The sequence below is a fragment of the Camelus ferus genome, chromosome 19 (genome assembly GCF_009834535.1).
Source record: "Camelus ferus isolate YT-003-E chromosome 19, BCGSAC_Cfer_1.0, whole genome shotgun sequence".
Classification (NCBI taxonomy): Eukaryota; Metazoa; Chordata; class Mammalia; order Artiodactyla; family Camelidae; genus Camelus; species Camelus ferus.
Genome location: NC_045714.1, coordinates 40,066,914 through 40,084,623, shown reverse-complemented (window position 1 = coordinate 40,084,623; position 17,710 = coordinate 40,066,914). Strand labels below are relative to the sequence as shown.

Sequence of the window (17,710 nt, the reverse complement as noted above, 5' to 3'; positions counted from 1 at the left end):
GACAACTCAGTCAAACCAAGGAAAAATACCATATTCAAGCAATGAATTCAATAATGAATACATCACAGACAAAAGATGTGCTTTAAGTGCTAGACTGAGTCCCTTCAATGCATAAAAATATTTACATGTCTGAGATAGTTCTCACAGGCCCAGTCAAAATATAAAACCATAATTTGGCCTCTGCAATACTCTCTATAAAGCACATCTCTTTAAGGTATGAAGTTGTCAAGTTACAAAGGCTATCACACACACACAAAAAAGAAAATGAAAAGGAGGAAAAGGTAATTCATTTAAAAACAAAGCAAAACAAAACAAAAAAACAGAAAACATACCTGGCAACATGAGAAAAAGCATCCACAAGGACAGATTCAAATTCTCTAGTGAATTCAGGTCCTTTCCTTTTACTGTTCTGAATGACATCATTTGCTAAGTACAGAAAAGTAAGCTTTCTATTTGATTTGGCTGGAAAAAAAGAAAAGAAGATAATTTAACTTACACAAAGGAAATTCTCAATCCATAATTCTTTTGCCCTAAGCTACTCCTAAAGAACACTAAGACAAGCATTATCTACTTGAGGTCAAGACTGCTGTGTTTGAAAAAACAATTTAAGGAACTCCTGGAGGTCTCTAATAAAACAGGTTCAAGAATACAATTTTGAAAATAAAAAACAATAAACAAGAATGAGCCCTCTTAATTTCTGTGCTATTTTAAGTAGGGAAATTAAGTGGCAGTAAAAATGAAGATAATCCAAAGAAAATTCCTTAAAGAAAAGCAGTCAATATTCTATAGAAGATGTGTTAAAATCAAGGTTTTCATTTATTCTATTGCAAAGATGAACATTTCTAACTCACTGTTAATTACCAAATACCACAGAATGAAAGGCTGAGTTAGGTTTCAATTTTAAAATAGCTTCTTGCAATTTATGCTCCTAGACCAAGAATTTCTCTTTGAACATTCCAATAACCATCATCAGTCAATGATGTCAACTCTACAATTCTGACAAATCTCTAGATGCACAAATGATATTTATCTCAAATACAAATATACATTAATGATACATCATCATTGAAAATTTACATGTCTGAAATCTGTGTATGCAAAATTATGGCTCCCACAAAAGCCATAATTCTTCTCTCTTATACCTCTAAATGTAGTACTTCGTATTACTCTATATGGTATCATATATTAAACCATAAAAACCTCATGCAGTATGTCTGAGTTACAGTTGTTTGGGGGAATATTTGTGAATTTCCTGGCTTCTATGCACATAACTTCTCAACTGTAAAGTTACATCACTGCTGTTTTTGGTCCCAGCTTTCTTTTAAAAGAAATAAATAAGAACACAATCAGGTAGTTCAAAACATTAAGTTTTCTCCAATGCTAAAGTACCCGAAAAATTCAAGCAAGCCCTATGTCAACCTTTACACACCTGAATTACTAGTCCTTACTCCACTGCGCTCAGAAACCATTTTTGTTTCTTTTGAAATGTACACAACATGTATAAATTCTGACACCACAGGCATAAGATACAACATTTTAAAATGTAGCTACAGGAGAATAACCCAAGTTAAAAACAAGATTTTGAAAGCATGTTAGAGTTTAAACTGATGACTTAAAGTGCTCATAAAATTAAATATGGATATCCTAAACTGTATAAACCTTCTGGTAATAACCTAGTTTAGATGGCCAACTGATGAGAATATTAAAAACCTGGAGCTATCTTTAACTGTTTCAGTTATTATTCAAATGCAGAACAAAAGTGTCAATAGTTACAATATCCCACTGTTGCTACAAAGGTACAATTATGGCAAAAGTTTTTTTTTTTTTTTAAGCACATTTTGTTCTAGGATGTTGCAGCAGGTAAAACTGCCAAGTCTACATCACTATGAAAGTCAGCAGATTCAAAAGTAAAACAGAACTTCGACAAAGAAAATTGGAGTAAGTGAAGCTTTACAAATTTGATATACTTCATGTTAAAAAACCCAGAATCTATATTGTAAAACGTCAGTTTGGCCATTCAAGACTAGATACATTTTTCAGTATTACAAGCTAAGAGGACAGTCATAAAGTTTTCACTATCTACAATGCCAATTAATCTTCATTACCCTCAAACTTAACAATGGGGATTTATTTAGGATAAATCTTTATCCCTCCACATCCAGCATCCTGCATAGTCAACATAAGCACCATATGTGCGAAGGTAATAGAACAAAGCCCTAAAGTACCTGAACACACACAATCACACAATACACACAACACACATACCCTCTACTCCAACCCTGGGTGATAACTCACTTGTTCAGATGTCTTTCCAGTATGACACTACAGATCCTTTTTCTCCCTACAGAGGCCCATTCCAAATTGGCTGAAATAGTTATTGAGCAAAAATTCTCACTTGTTTGGCTGGTTTTGACATCTAGAGAAAGTAATTTTTTTTTCTTTTTAAAAAAGGCTTGTTTACCTGCAACCAGGCCAAGGTACAAAAACATTACTAAAAAACGTTCATCTAAGAGCATTTTACCCCAAACTGCTCCAAAAAGAAAGGTTCTACCTGGAACAGAGCCCAAAGGGATAAATTAAGAATTACTCCTAGGAAATGGAAAGAAAGTAACATATCAGGAATAGAAGTAGTATTTAAGCAAGAAAAAGAAAAAATTAAGGCTTTAATTTTTAAGTACTTTTAAATACTTTTATTTAAAATTAAATTCTTTGAAGGCAACTCAGAGACAACTGTGAATGTCTCAGGGAAGTGACTGCAGATAGAAATGTTCACTTTTAAAGACTTGGAGAGGGTGGATAGAACCTAAGGGGCTAGTCAACTTGATTATTAGGGCACAAAATCTTTTCCCACTTTAGTATGGGGGCATTTTCAAATCATGAAGGAAGTCTGGGTATTAGGAAGCTGTACACTGATGCCTGGAAGAGCATCCTCTAGTTCTGCACTGTCCAGTATGGCAGCTGCTGGCCACACGTGGCTATTGGACACTTGATCTGTGGCTAACAAAATTCAGGAACTGAATTTTCAGTTGTATTTATTTGAAACTTTAGTTCCTTAGTCACACATTTCAAGTGCTCATGCAAGAGGCTACCTTGCTGGGCAGCACAGACATAAAATATTTCTATCATCACAGAAAGCTCTGTTAGACAGTGCTGCTTGGATCCCTTACTCAGCCATAAAAATGATGCCAGAGACCACAATTTAACTCCTAAACTATGTTTTAACTGTGTAACAGGCACCATGCTAAATGCTGTGGACATTACAAACTAGAAGGCCTAGTGTCTCCCTCAAAACACAATCTAGTGAAAGAGACAGAACTAGCAAAAATAAAATAACTGCTGATTAATTCTAATAAATGAAAGCACTACAGATTTGGCTGGAGTCAGATGATCACCTTCACTTATTAAGTACACTGATGCACTGGGTACTTGATAACAAGTTTGGTACTTGATAACAAGTTTTGGTGACAGAGAGCTCTGGGCTCATGTCCCAACTGTACACTCCCTAACAAAGCACTTAATCTCTTCACACCTTTATCTTCTCATCTATAAAATGGGGATAATAATGCTGGCCTACTTACAGCATAAGGTTCCATCATAAGAGATTAGGGTTAAAGGAGCTTCCTAAATAGAAGTACCCTTTAAATTGTTATTCCTGGTAACTCAAATAGGGCGAGGTGGGGCATCAAGAAGGCTTCACAAAAGAAGTGACATTTGAGAGGGATTTTGACCTGCCTCTGAGATCCTACCAGACAGGATCCTGTAGACGCAATTCAGATTTCTCCTCCACATTTCAAATGATAGAAATAGTATCTGAATGGCTCAGTGGGGTATGTGAAGGAGGCTCTGGAGCCCCAGGCTCAATCCCCGAACTACCTAGAGGGCTGAGGGGACCCCATTTCAGTACAGCACATGATATTTGGGGGGTCTCTGCCAGAGGACTAGAACTGGGTCTCCTGAGAGAATCCTGGATTTTGGTGTCTGCCAGCTTGATGTTCTGAGCCTCACTGGTTCTAAGGCCTTGAAAATACCATTTAGCCACTTCAGTTTCCTCATCTGTAAAACAAGGTGACATCCTGACCTCAGCAGAGAATACATGTGAAGGCACTTCCTATGCTATAAAGGGCCTACTACCCACAGGTTGTCCAAAGCAGCACTAAGCTTCATTTCTTCAGCTTTCTGCTATGGAGCGCACTGGTGTATCAGATAGTTGGGTAGGTGCCCATTTTTCCCCATTAGATTGTAAGCAACTTGAGGTAAAGATCACACCCCACACTGAGTAATCAGTATTCGACCTCACCATTACTTATCCAATGCCTGCACTGTACCTGACACCATGTTAGACGATCTTTTGTGTCATCCTGCTTACTTCTTCACCATAAGTCATTTGAGCCTCAGTTTTTTTCTCATCTGCCAAGCTTCTACTTAGGACTCTGAAAATTTAAAAACTGACAATGTCTGTAAAGATATCAGTACTGTACTTGGCACAGAAAAAAGGCACAGTAAATATCAGCATCATCTCCATTTTACAGATCAGGAAACTGAGGAACAGAGAAGTTAAGCTGCAGGGGGTCAGGGAGTGGCACAGTCAGGCTTAAATTCCTGGCAGTTGGCCGCGGGAGCCAACATGCTATCATGCTCCTAACCCAGTGCCTGGCACATAACAGGCTGAGCTCAATCAGTGGCTGTCAGATCCTGAGCAAGATCTAGAACCAATGAAAGTTGCATGAAAACAGGAGCCTGAGAGGCAAGGTCTAGATGATGTGGCCCCTTACCTTCTCTATAACGACAGTAATTGTACCCTCCTCTCTGAGCAATGCTGAGAATTGACTGTGAGGATATACATAAGGTCTTAGCATGGTGACTGTACAGAATAAAGGCTCTGTAAGTGGCAGCTACTCTTGTCCTCATTATACAGATGAAAAAACAGAGGCACAGAGAGAAGAAACTTGGCCGACATCACTCAGCTAGCAACTGGTTGGGCCAGAACTAGATCTCAGCAGTCTCACTCCTAATGCCCAGTAGGCGCCTGGCACACAACAGGCTAGGGCCTGTCTCCTCCACAAGGCGCTCAACACCTCCGAGAGAATAGTCATAAGCATCAGGAGGAGAGGGAGGGGGAAACGGCTGAATGATCTGGGAGTCTAGGCACCTGAGCTTTGCTCGGTAGAAACCCAGACAAGTACCTTAAACCTTCCCGGGCCTCGGTTTCCTTCTCCGAGAAATGGGGATAACACTATCTCCAACCACAGAAGTGCAATCAATCAGAGGCCCGGGCCTGGAAAGGAAGGTTCTTCTAAGAAGCTAGAGGGGCCTCGATAGACAGTGGGAGAGGGCAACCGGGAGGAGGACCAAGGGGGTGGGAGAGGGTGTTTACCTTTGCGGAGCTCGCGGTGCCACACCGAGACGATGGGTCCCGCGTGCTTGCGGTGGTGGATGAGCCACAGGGAGAGGGTTTGCACGCTCTGCTGAGAGTTGCTCAGCTCCGAGAGCTTCTTCTCCAGCGCCGACTCGGAGAAGGAGGACATGGTGGCAGCGGTGAGGCCCGGCAGGGAGCGGCCTGGGCCGCCCAGTGCGGCGGGAAGAGCGTCGGCACGAGGCCTGGCCTCACCTGACCGCCTGCAGGACTCTCTACTGACTGTCAGACAGCCCAGGGGGCCAGGAGGGGGAGGGGATGGGTCTCCGCAGTAACAGCCACCCGCGCCGCCGCCACAAGATGGCCACCGACCTCTCACCCCGCCGCGAGAGCAGGGTCAAAGGGCAAGGGCCGGAGTGGCGGGGCACCAGGAGATGTCAGAGCTATAGAAAAACGCCCCTCCAGTGGCGGCGGCCTCTCTGAACCTCGCTCGGGACACTCCGAAAGCGACAAACCTGGAAAAGAGCGCAGTTCGGCGGCCTCCGGAAGGCGCTTTGACCGCTCGCGCCCGCACGCAAGCGCAATGCGTCTCACCGGAACCCTTTCTCCCGCTCTCGCAGAACCTTTCTGGCGCGGTGCGACGCGCGAGTTAGTACGTCACTTCCGGCGGGGCGGAGAAGGCGGGAGAGTGAGGGAAAGACTGGAAGACGAGGTAAGGGAAGAGTGGCGCGAGCAAGAGGGAGTCCAGCAACCGCGAGCCCCTAGAGGGTGATCCGGAAGGAACGCTGAGGCTGAGAGATTTTGACCTGAGAATGGGACAGGGCCTTTCTCCCCAACCTGGCAGGCCCCAGGGCACACTTTTCCTCCGTATATGTCTTGCTTTCTGTCCACCCCCAACCCTCCCCCGAGAAAGCTTCTTTTAATTGTGCCAAGCCACCCACATGCACTTTTCACGCCTTGGCTCTTGCTGTTCTTTTTGCAAAGGTGACGCACTCCCCCCTTTTCACCGAGTGGGCTCCCGCTCGGCCTCCAGGACCACCCTTTACTGTCCAGTCTGTGACGGCACCGCTATAAAACACAAACTTTGTGCTCTCAGCTCCTGCTTGTTGTATTCAGGGAATTACGGGCAGCCCTTGCTCGCCGGGGGTCCATTTGACTGTTGCTCAAATTTAAGGAATATGTCAGCTTTGTGAGGGGTGGGGGCAAGGAAGTCAATGAGTTCATTGACCGTCAAGAAACACTATTTGAGAAGCTGTTCCCTTTTTCCTGTTTTTAAAAAAAAGTTAAATTCCAGTTATCAAATCAGCAGAGAAATTTGTCCTTCTAACTGCTATTAAGTTGTGGTGGGGAGTTAGGTTATTGTAGACCTAACAGAATTAAAATGTCCCGACCGTAGTGGAACTGACCAGTTGTGAGCAGATTCCAGTCAGGAGACATAGTGGTAGAACGCCTATTTTTGCTCTTACTGCGCTGTGTTGTTTTTCTTTGCTTAGATGCTTTTACTCCTCCTCCAGACTAGAATCATCATAATCATAGCCAGTGTAGTGAGTAGTTACAATGGGCTAGACACTGTTTTCACATAGGAACTCAATTTAATCCTCACAACAAAGCTATGAGATAGGTATTAATGTTATTCCCATTTGGCAAATGAGGAAACAGGCCGAGAGGCTTAGGTGACCTACCCAAGATCACATAACTAAGGTTAGAGAGAAGAGGCTATTTACCCATCTTTTTTACTCCAGCACTTGATTCATAACTGATTGAATTAATATGAAAGAGGTGAATGGCCTAAAATCACACTAGTAAATATCTAGTCATAATTATAACCTAGGGCCTTTGAGTCCAAATTGAGGCCATCTTTCTGTATTAAGTAACAGTGTCATACTGAGCACTTTTATACCAAGTCACTGTGTATTAAGCACATTACATATATTCGTTTATTTAATCCTTACAGCAGTCCTATGGGGGTGGAGGTTATTATCAGTATTTCATGGTATTTCAGATTTCGTGATCTGTTAAATGTCACTTGGACACAGGAAATGACAGAAACAGGACTCAAATCAAGATTATTTTAGTCCAAATCCTTTATTCCCATGCCATTGGTTCATTTATTCATTTAGCCAGTAATTTTTGAGTGCTTATGTCCGAAGCACTATTCTAGGCAAGCAGACAGAATCTGTGTTCTTGGAGGCTTACCTTCTGCAGGGGAAGATAAACAAACTGTAAAATGAGTTGGAAAGTTATGGGTCTTTCTTGAATAAAAATAAAAATAAAAGAAGGTAAGAGGGATGAGGAATGCATGTATGGGCAGATAGGTGTCTGGTCAGAGAAGGCCTCACTGATACAGTGACATTTGATCAGAGCTTTGAAAGAAATGAGAGAGAAAGCCCTATGCTGTGTGTTGGAATGTTGTGCCAGGCAGAGGGAAAACCAAGTACAGAGTCCTAAGATTAGACCATTGTTGGCATTTTCAAGGAACAGCCAGGACAGCTGGAGAGATGTGAACTGGAAGGCTGGAAATGAGCTCAGAAACTAAGTTCTCAGGGGCCACATCACATGGGAACTTGTAGGCAATAGTAAGGACTGGGTATTACAATGAAATAAGTCCACTGGATGGTTTTAAGCAAAGGAGGAACATGTGGCTGTTAAGTAGAAAATGGTAAGCAGAAGAGTGGGAGCAGGAAAACCAGTTCAGCTGCCCTTGTGATAACCCAGGTGAAAGGAATACTCAGACCAGGTAGAGAGAAAGGGTCAGATTCTGGGGATCTTTAGAGGAAGAGATCGCAGGATTTGCTGACAGAGTAGATAGGAGGTGTAAAGGAAACAAGAATTTGTATGGCCCTAAGGATTTTAGCCTAAGCAACCATAAGAATGGAATTTGCATTTATGTACTTAATTGTGGGAAGAGATGGTTTGGAGTGTGAGAACAGCTGATTTGTATATGTCCTATCCAAGTAGAGATGTCTCATAGGCAATTAGATTTATGGGTCTGGAGTTCATGGGAGAGATCTGGAGTAGAGATATACGTCATAAGGGAGAGTCATAAGGGGGAATAGGTGTAGAGAGAAAAGGAACCCAGTGACTGAGTCCTAGGACACTTCATACATTCAGAGATCAGAAAGATGAGGATGATATATAATCATATGATTTTTCTTCTTTAGCTTGTTAATATTAATTATGCTGATTGATTTTCAAATACTGGACCAGCCTTACATCCCTGGAATCAATCCTATTTTGCCATGATGTATAATTTTTTTTATAAACTGCTGAATTTTATTTCCTAATATTTTGTTTAGGATTTTGGTATCTGTATTCATTAGGGAGATTGGTCTGCAGTTTAAAAAAATTTTAGTATCATCTTTGTTGGGTTTTTGTATTAGGATAATAGTAGCTTCATAAAATGGATTGGAAAGTGTTTCTTCCTCTTCCATTTCCAGAAGATTGCATAGAATTGATGTTAACTTCCTTTAAATGGTTGGTAGAAGTTTGCAGTGAAACCATCTGGGCCTGAAGGTTTCTTATTTCTTTCTCTTATTTTTATTTTTTAAATTTTGTGAGTTTTTAAATGATAAATTCCATTTCTCTATGAGGCTGTTCAATAATTAATAATTTCTTTATCTCTCCCTCCCCCTCATCACCCCTGTCAGTCTTAAAAGAAAGTCACAATTTTATTGATATTCCCAGAGAACCAGTTCTTTGTTTCAGCGACTTTTCTCTACTGTTTTCTGTATTCAAATTCAGTTTCTACTCTGATCCTCATTATTTTTTCCTTCTGCTTGCTTTGTTTTTTTTAAATAATAAATTTTATTGGCATTAGATACATGTTCAGTGTTAAAACTTCTAAAATACAAAAACATATAAAGAAGAAAAATTTTAAATCAATGTGATTCTATCACTGAGGTAACTTAGTTTTAATAAGCTTTATCTGTCCTTACCCTTCTGCTTGCTTTGGATTTATTTTGCTCATCTTCTTTTAGGTTCTTGTGGGCTTCTAGATTACTGATACTGATTTGAGAGCTTTCCTTTTTTCTAATACATGAATTCAGTTTCCTCTAAGTTTTTGTAAAAGTTTCTCTCTCAGCATGGCTGTACCTGTGTGCTACAAAGTTTGGTATGTTAAATTTTCGTTTTCATTCATTTCCATGTATTTTTTAAAAATTTCCCTTCATATTTCCTCCTTGATCAGTGAATTACTTACAAATGTGTTGCTTAATTTCCAGGTGTTTGGAGATTCTTGCTTTTCTCTCTCTTGTTAGTGATTTCTAGTTTGATTCTGTTGTTGTTGAGGAACACACTCTGTATGATTTCAGTTCTTTTAAACTTGTTGAAGTTTGATTTATGGCCTAGGATATGGTCTGTCTTGACATATGTTCAGTGGACACTTGAAAAGAATGTATATCCTGCTGTTGTGGCTTGTAGTATTCTGTAAATGTTGACTATGTAAATATTAGTTGATGTTGTTGAGTTCTGTTATCCTTGCTTATTTTCTGAACAGTTGTTCTATCAGTTGTTGAAAGAGGAATGTTGAAGTCATCACGTTTACTTGTGACCACCTGTACTTTTCCTTTCACCCATTTTTGCTTCACACATTTCGCATCTCTTATTTTGTGCATACACACTTTGAATTGCTATGTCTTCTTAATAGATTTACCCTTTAATCATTATATAATGTCCCACTCTGTTCCTGGTAAGTTTCTTTGCTCTGAAGTCTACTTTATCTGATATTAAATATAGCCACTCTTGCTTTCCTTTGATTAATGTTTGCATGATAATGTTTTTTTCCATCTGTTTACTTTCCCCTTGCCTGTATTGTTATGTTTGAAGTGAGTTTCTCGTAGACAGTATATAGTTAGGTCATACTTTCTCATCTACTCTGACAATCTCTGTCTTTTCATTGGTATAATAGACCTTTTACATTTAATATAATTATCGATATGTTAGTGCTTAAGTCTGCCACTTTACTTCTTGTTTTCTATTTGTTCTGTTTTTTGGGTCTCCATTTTCTTTTTCCAGCCTTCCAATGGGTTACGTGAATGTTTTTTAGAATACCATTTGATTTATCTGTAGTGTTTCTGAGTGTATCTCTTTGTATAACCATTTCAGTGGTTCTTATAGGTGTCATATTATATGTATGTAACTTATTTTTACCAGTTTTAGTGAAGTATGTGAACCTTACTTCCTTTATGTCTCTTTACCCTCTCCTGTTTATAACATAAATGTCTTAAAAATTTCATCTAGATACATTTCAAACCACATCAGTCAGTGTTACAATTTGCTTCAACTGTCAAACACAACTTAGAGAATTTAAAAGAATAAGAAAAGCCTATTGTATTTAGACATATTTTTGTTTACCATGTTTTCTTCCTCCTTGATGTTCCAAGATTCCTTTTTTTAACATTTCCCTTCTGTTTAGAGAATTTCCTTCAGTCATTCTTTTAGAGTAGGCCTGCTGGTGACAAATTCTTTTAGTTTTCCTTCATCTGAGAATGTCTTAATTTCTACTTCTTTCCTAATGGACATTTTTACCAGGTATAGGATTCTGTGTTGACAGTTCTTTTCTTTTCTTCCAGCACCTAAAAATTATTGTGCTGCTTCCTTCTGGCCTAGATGGTTTCTGATGAAAAATCCAATGTCATTCAAATAGTTTTTCCCCTCAGCAAGGTATTGTTTTTCTCTGGCTGCTTTCAAGATTTTTTGTCATTAGTTTTCAGAAGTTTAATTATGATGTAATTATAGTTGGTGTAAATTTCTTTGGATTTATCCTATTTGGGGCTCGCTCAGCTTCTTGAGTATATAGATTAATGACTCTTGCCAAATTTGGGGACTTTTCAGTTCTTTGAGTACTTTTTCAGCCCTGCTCTTTTTCTCTTCTCATTCTGGGACTCTTAAATCTTCTGTTATAGTCCCACAGGCCCCTGAGGCTCTTTTCAGTCTATTTTCTCTCTGTTGTTCCAATTGGGTAATTTCTCTTATTTTTGCTTCTAGTTTACAGATTCTTTCCTCTATCCCCTCCATTCTACTGTTTAGCTCATCTGATGAGCTTTTTATTTGTTGTTGAATTTTTTAGTTCTAAGATTTCCATTTATTTCTTCTATTTCTTTGCTTTGGTTTTCTGTTCTTTCATTTGTTTTAAGCAAATTCATAATTGCTCATTGAAGCATTTTCATCATGGCTGTTTAAAGAACTGTCTGATAATTCTAACATCTGTATCATCTCAATGTTAACATGTATTGACTGATTTTCTTTTTTTATTAATTTGGAGTTCTTCCTGGTTCTTGGGTATGATGAATGATTTTTGATTGGACATTTTTGTATTCTGTTCAAAGACTCTGGACCTTATTTAAATCTTCTTTCTAGCTGGCTTCCTCTGAAGCCACTCTGGCAGTATAAGGGAGGCTGGGGGACCCACCTTGTTACTGCCAAGTGCAGGTAGAAGTCCGCATTCCTCACTCAGCCTCCTTTGATGTGCTTGAGGGAGGGCTCCTCATTGCTGCCGGGTAGGAGGGGAGTTCTGGCTCCCTGCTCCTGCTTAGCCTTCTCTCTTTTTTTTGTCCCGTCTTTTACTGAGAGAGAATTCACATACAACATTGTGAAAGTTTAAGATGTACAATGCAATTATTTGATACATATGTATCACATATATATGGAGAAATGATTACCACAATAGGGTTAGTTAACACTTCCACCACCTCACAAAATTACCCTTTTTTGTGAGTGTGGTAAGAACATTTGAGATCTACTCTAAACTCTTAGCAATTTCATGGATCATCAGACTGATTTTGCGAGCTTTTGAAATAGATTCTCACACATACCTGTCCCACCCCACCCTCAATATAGATTCTGATTCAGTACATTTGGTGTGGGGCCCAGGAATCTGTACTTAATGCTGTTTCCCCTTGATTCTGATAAACATTTGGGTTGGGAATCTCTGGTATAGTGGAAAGAGTGTATACGGTCTTTGGATCACACAGGCTTGAGATGAATCCCAGGTCTGGCACTGTTTGTTGTGGGACCCTGGGCATCACTTAATCTCCCTGAGTTTTATGTTGTTACTCAGCTGTGGATGAGGAATTTATGTCCATAATATACCTAGCACATTGCCTGGCTTATGGTGGGTTTTTCCAATAAATAATTCTCTTCCTAATATTCAAGAACTTGTGTTGGCAATTCTTACATGTAAACTCCTATCTCTGGGATCTAAACCCAGTCTTCCTACCATATGCTAGCTATTCAGTTAGAAGTTTTGGAGATCATCATCCACCAAGTTAATTTTATGTTGAAGAAACTGAAATTCATGGAAACCATATAGCCAGGAACTGTCAGAGCCAAGACTAGCAGCCAGATTGTCAGATTCCTGTTTTCATACTCATTCCGTCCCTTACCTGGAAACAGCCTAAAAATGGGCTGGCATACAGCCGAAATCTAGAACTGTGATTGCCACCTGAGAATAAATCTAGCAAGATCCTTCCCTAATGGATGAGACCAAGTATCTGTAGGAATTACTCACCCCAAGAGAAGAATATGATGCTTTTTACCCAGAATCCAGTTCAGACATAGCTGATATGAAAGCTCTACCAATGAGAGAGCCAGACCTTGGTCTGCGGCTGTTGGCTCAGCACGCATCTACTGAATACCTGCACTTTGCTAGAAGCGATAAACAAACCTGTCAAATGTCACTGCCCTTATAGAGCCTGTATTCTAGTGAGAGGAGAGGGACAATAAACAAATAGGTAGATCACCTGGTTGTCCAATGGTACTGATTGCCATGGAGGAATATTTTAAAGGGAGGGGAAGGAGGTAGAGAGTGCAAGGCAGAGGAGGAGTAAAGATGGGTTGCAGTTTTAAATAGGGGTGATTAGGGAAGGCCTCACTCAGAATTCACATTTGAGTAAAGCCCTGAAAGGTAAGAGAGGAAGCCATGAGGCTATGTCATGGAACCACAAGCACAAAGGCCCCAAGCAGGTGATCTCATCAGAATGTCACCCCTGTGTGAGGCATGGCGCACTTGCCGTGATGGCATCTCTGTCTTGTTTCTGCCTTCATCAGGTGCTGTAACTTCTCTGCCTTACGGCCTTTGCTTGTGATGGGCATTGTACCTTGAACACGTAGCCCCAAGTGTGTAATCCCCTCACCTCAACACAAGTCCTCCCTCCATGAACATTTCCCTGTTGGTGTTCATTCTTTTTCAACTTTTTTTTTGTACTTTTTTTCCTTCCCTTTTTCACATCTTGATTGTATGATACAGTAAGTACCTTGTGGTCCACCATCTTGTCCTTTCAGTGTCTGCAAAGTGTAGCGCCTTATTCTGTACAGATTATCCCATTTGTCTTCACCACCTGTGCGCCATGGCCCAGGGATCTTACATAGCCCATCCCTGCGGCAAGGCAGAAGGAGATGGGGAGGAGGAGAAGAGGCTGCCAGGGGAGTGGGTTCACTCAGACACTTTGATTGCAGATCTCTTCTCCCCCCTCCCCCAGTGACTGCTTTCCACGACCGCAGTAGGAATACACTGAACCAGGAAAGGTTTAGAGTCAAGAACTGGTTTATGCAGTCACTGTCTGCCACAGTTGAACTCTGGGTTGTTTTCCCTGCTCACCCAGAGAATCACCTCATTCTGAATACCTCATCCCAGTACCACTTTCTGGGCCAGAATGCCCCTGTTGCTATCAGTTATATAAACATCAAACTTGGCAGTGACACTTTAAATAATCAAGGTTGCATTTTATAGGAATAGAATCTAGGACTCCTAAGCTTCTAAATCTCTAAACAATTCCTTCGGTAATTGACATATTGTCACACAAGTGTGATTTCATGGCTATCCCATAAAGGTATATGATTGCCTTTTATAGGCATGCCAAAGTAGCAATTTGTTACACTGTCTTCCTTACAGAAAGCTGGTTTCTATATTTCTTAGCCCATAACACATTGTTTTGAAGGTCTCCAGTTGTGGTAAGCCTTCATCTGTATAGTATTCCACTGGGAGAATATACTACAGTTTATTCATTCTACTGTAGATGTGTATTTGGGTAGTTTCTATGTGGGGGCATTTGTGGCTAGTGTATTCTAAAACACATCTGTTGGTAAATTTATGTATGCATTTCTATTGGGTATATATCAAGAATGGAATTTCTACATCATAGAGCATATGTGTATTTACCTTTAGAATAAGAGATACTGCCTAAGTTTTTCAAAGTGGTTGCACCTCGCAGCACTGGGTGAGAGTTCTAGTTGCTTCATATCCTGACCAACACCTAGTATTTTCTTTCTTTCTTTCTTTTTTTCTTTCTTCTTTCTTCTTCTTTTTTTTTTTTTTTTTGTCCTTTTTTTTCAGCTTAGCACTTCTGGTGAGGGTGTAACAGTATTTTATTGTGGTTTTATGTAGCATTTTCCTGATAAATGATTAATGTCTTTCAGTATGTTTATTCGCCATTTGGATATCCTTTATTGTGGTGTGCTTGTTCAGATTCTTTTCCATGTTTCTGTTGGATTGTCTTTTTGCTAATGATTTATAGAAAATCCCTTATATTAGAAATATGGGTGTGTTGTCAGATATATAGCAAGTGTCTTTTCTCACTTTGTGGGTTGTCTTCACTGTCTTAATGGTATCTTTTGCTGAATAGAAATTCTTAATTTTAATATAGTCCAGCTAATCAATTTTTTTTATCGTTAGCTCTTTTCTGTGTCCTGTTTAAAAAGTCTTTGTCTACTCCAAGATTTCAAAGATGTTCTTTGTTTTCTTCAGAAAGCTTTATTGTTTGACATCTCACATTTTAAATCTAGTGTGAGATATAAGCAAGACCTATATTTTCTCATATGGATAGCCAAGTGACACAGTACCTTTCATTGAAAAGACCATTCTTTCCCCTACTTCATTTCAGTGTCACCTTTGTCAGGTGTGAGGACCGTAAATCACAGAGGGAATACAGAAGAAAGAGCAGATAAGTTCAGTTTGGGACATTGTGTGTTCCCACTTCATTAGCTTTCTACTGGGGGGTGGGTATAGGGCCTGATTATATTGCGAGCACGCCCCTCCTACCATCCTGCTATGGTTCCCTCTTTATGTTTCCAGTTGAAGATCTTTTTTGCAAGGTTCTGGTCTTTGTTTTTGATGGTTGTTTAGCAGTCAGTTGTGGTTTTGTTGTAGTCGTGAGGAGAGGTGAGCTCCTGGTCCTACTACTCTGCCATGTTGACCGTAAATCCCCCTTTATCTTTTAGTGTACAGGAATTTTACCAGAATGTGACAGGTATGTATCCTTCAGTCTTCTCAACCTCCAGATGAATCTTCTTGCAGCTTAGGGAGATGTTTCAGTTATTTATTTGTTTTAGCTCCTCCATCTGTTCCTCGTTTTCCTTCCAGAATTCCCAGCTATTTATATGTGGTTTCTCCCAGATCTGTCCTCCAGGTCTCATGTTTTCCATCTCTTTGTATTTCTGTTCAGAGTTTTAAGACAGCCCTGCTTGATCTTCCAGGCCACTAATTGGGGTCTAAGCAATTAACTGTCTTTTTTTTTTTTCCCCATCAATTGAGCTTTTTTGGAGTGGAAAGACATGTTTTTAAAATTCTAAGAAATATCTTTTGTCTTGTAATTGAATTTCCTTATTAGTCTAATTATTTTTCAAATTCTAATCTATCTCCTTTCGTGGTTCTGTTAATCTAAGATTCACTACCTCAAGGGAGCTCTGTTTGCTTTTCCTACTTCTGACTGCTGGGTCCTATTAAGTGGTTACTTCCTTTCCTTCTTTTGTTCCAACTGCTAGTATCTCAGGCAGGGGAAGGATGGCACAGCAGCCTCCGGGTCATCAGTGTGTGAGCCGGTGCTGCTGGGGTGACAGTCATCCCTGGCCCAGCTTTCTGCCATCCACACCTGGCATTTTGCTAGCCTGGAGCAGGAAGATTTGAGCTTCTTCCCTTCCCTGGCTTCTTGGCAGGTCACAGAGACCAGGCGATATCTCTCCACAGAACCTCACAGATCAGCATTGCCCTTCTCATGGAGCTCTGTGGTCTGGACTCTGTCCCGTGTACTAGAGCCTGATTGTTGCCCTGGAGGCCTCTCCTGATGAGGGGAAAAATCCAGCACCAGCTCTGTCACTGGACTCGGAGGTCTTGCCCACACCCACCAGGTACCACTTGCCTGCCAGCCCTGTTGGGGACAGGGAGAAGCAGCAGGCACTTTCTTGTTGTTATCTGTTTCGAAGCCCCCAGCAAGGAGAGCTGAGAGAGAGGGAGATTGAGATTGACAGTTACCAGACTACATGATCTTAAAGCCTCCATCCAGTGCCAGCGTTTTACAGTTGTGCACATTTATGGTCTCCAGCTTTGGCTCAGTCCTCAGTACTCTATTGGACCATACTTTTATGTCTTCCCGGCATGCTCTGCTTTCCCAAAGGGAATATTTGAGACTTTTATTTCTCTCCTCAAGCCCTCTGTTTACCCTCCTTCTTGTTCACTGTCAGCCCGTGACTTTGCATTTCCCCTCACAGAGAAAAGAACCTCTCTTATGTAAAGTTGCTCAGCTCCTTTGCTTACTTATAAACCTGTCTCCTTTCACTGCTTGCCTGCCTGCCTGCCTGCCTGCTTGCCTGCTGTCCACCTCTCCGTCTGGCTCGAATCTCTCTTCTCCCATGATTTCTGTGATAGCGTGTGCTCCAGGTTTTCCTGTTTCTCTGGCCATTCCCTTTCACTTTGTTTTGCTTTTGGTCTTACTAGGCTCTGATTTTTTTCTCCCATATGACTGGCTGCCAGGGGTGTTTTCAATGCATGAGGTTGATCCTATCACCCATTGCTTAAAATCCCTCCATGACAAGAATAGGCAAAACTAGTCCATGGTGACAGAAGTCAGAGTAGCTGTTACCTCTGGGCAGGAGAAAGAAGAGCTGATTGCAAAAGGGCGTGAGGGAGCCTTCCAGGGTGCTGGAAATACCCTATATCTTGTTTTGGGTAGTGGTTCCATGGATCTCTGCATACATTAACGTTCACTGAGTTGTACGTTAAGACTTGTGCATTTCACTCTATGTATGTTATACCTTAGGTTACAAAACACAAATCCTTCAGTGGCTCTCTGTCTCCATCACTCTCACAGGTTAAAAATCCATACTCCTTAGAATAGCTCGCAGATTCCTATTCACTCCTCCCTTGAGTCTTGGCTCAAGCCTCCTCCTCCTGTGAAACCCACCCTGGCTTTTCCAGGGTGCTGACACCTAGGTCTTGCACACCGGAAGCACAGACCTGTTCTCATCCTTAACAGACTGTGTTTTAACTGTGCTTCCCTCCCTGGACTAGGGGCTCCCTAAGACTCAGAACCAGCTCTTCGTCCCATTGCTCCCCTAGTGTTCTGTGCGGTGACTGGCACATGGGCC

The 17,710-nt window shown here is 40.8% G+C and overlaps 1 protein-coding gene across 4 annotated transcripts in view; it reads right to left on the bottom strand.

Annotated features, from left to right (window-relative positions):
- RPRD1B (regulation of nuclear pre-mRNA domain containing 1B) overlaps window positions 1-5,948 on the bottom strand; it is a 77,445-nt gene extending 71,497 nt beyond the window's left edge. Inside the window, exons 1-2 of one of the 4 annotated variants that reach the window (XM_032462284.1) lie at window positions 5,375-5,948; window positions 333-462 (exon numbers count right to left, since the gene is read on the bottom strand). In XM_032462284.1, coding sequence (XP_032318175.1) covers window positions 333-462; window positions 5,375-5,525 — 281 coding nt within the window. In that variant the 5' untranslated portion in view covers window positions 5,526-5,948. The remainder of the gene's footprint in view (window positions 1-332; window positions 463-5,374) is intronic. The other 3 variants (XM_032462286.1, XM_006188623.3, XM_014562525.2) reach the window with 3 other exon arrangements.
- Window positions 5,949-17,710: the final 11,762 nt, after the last annotated feature.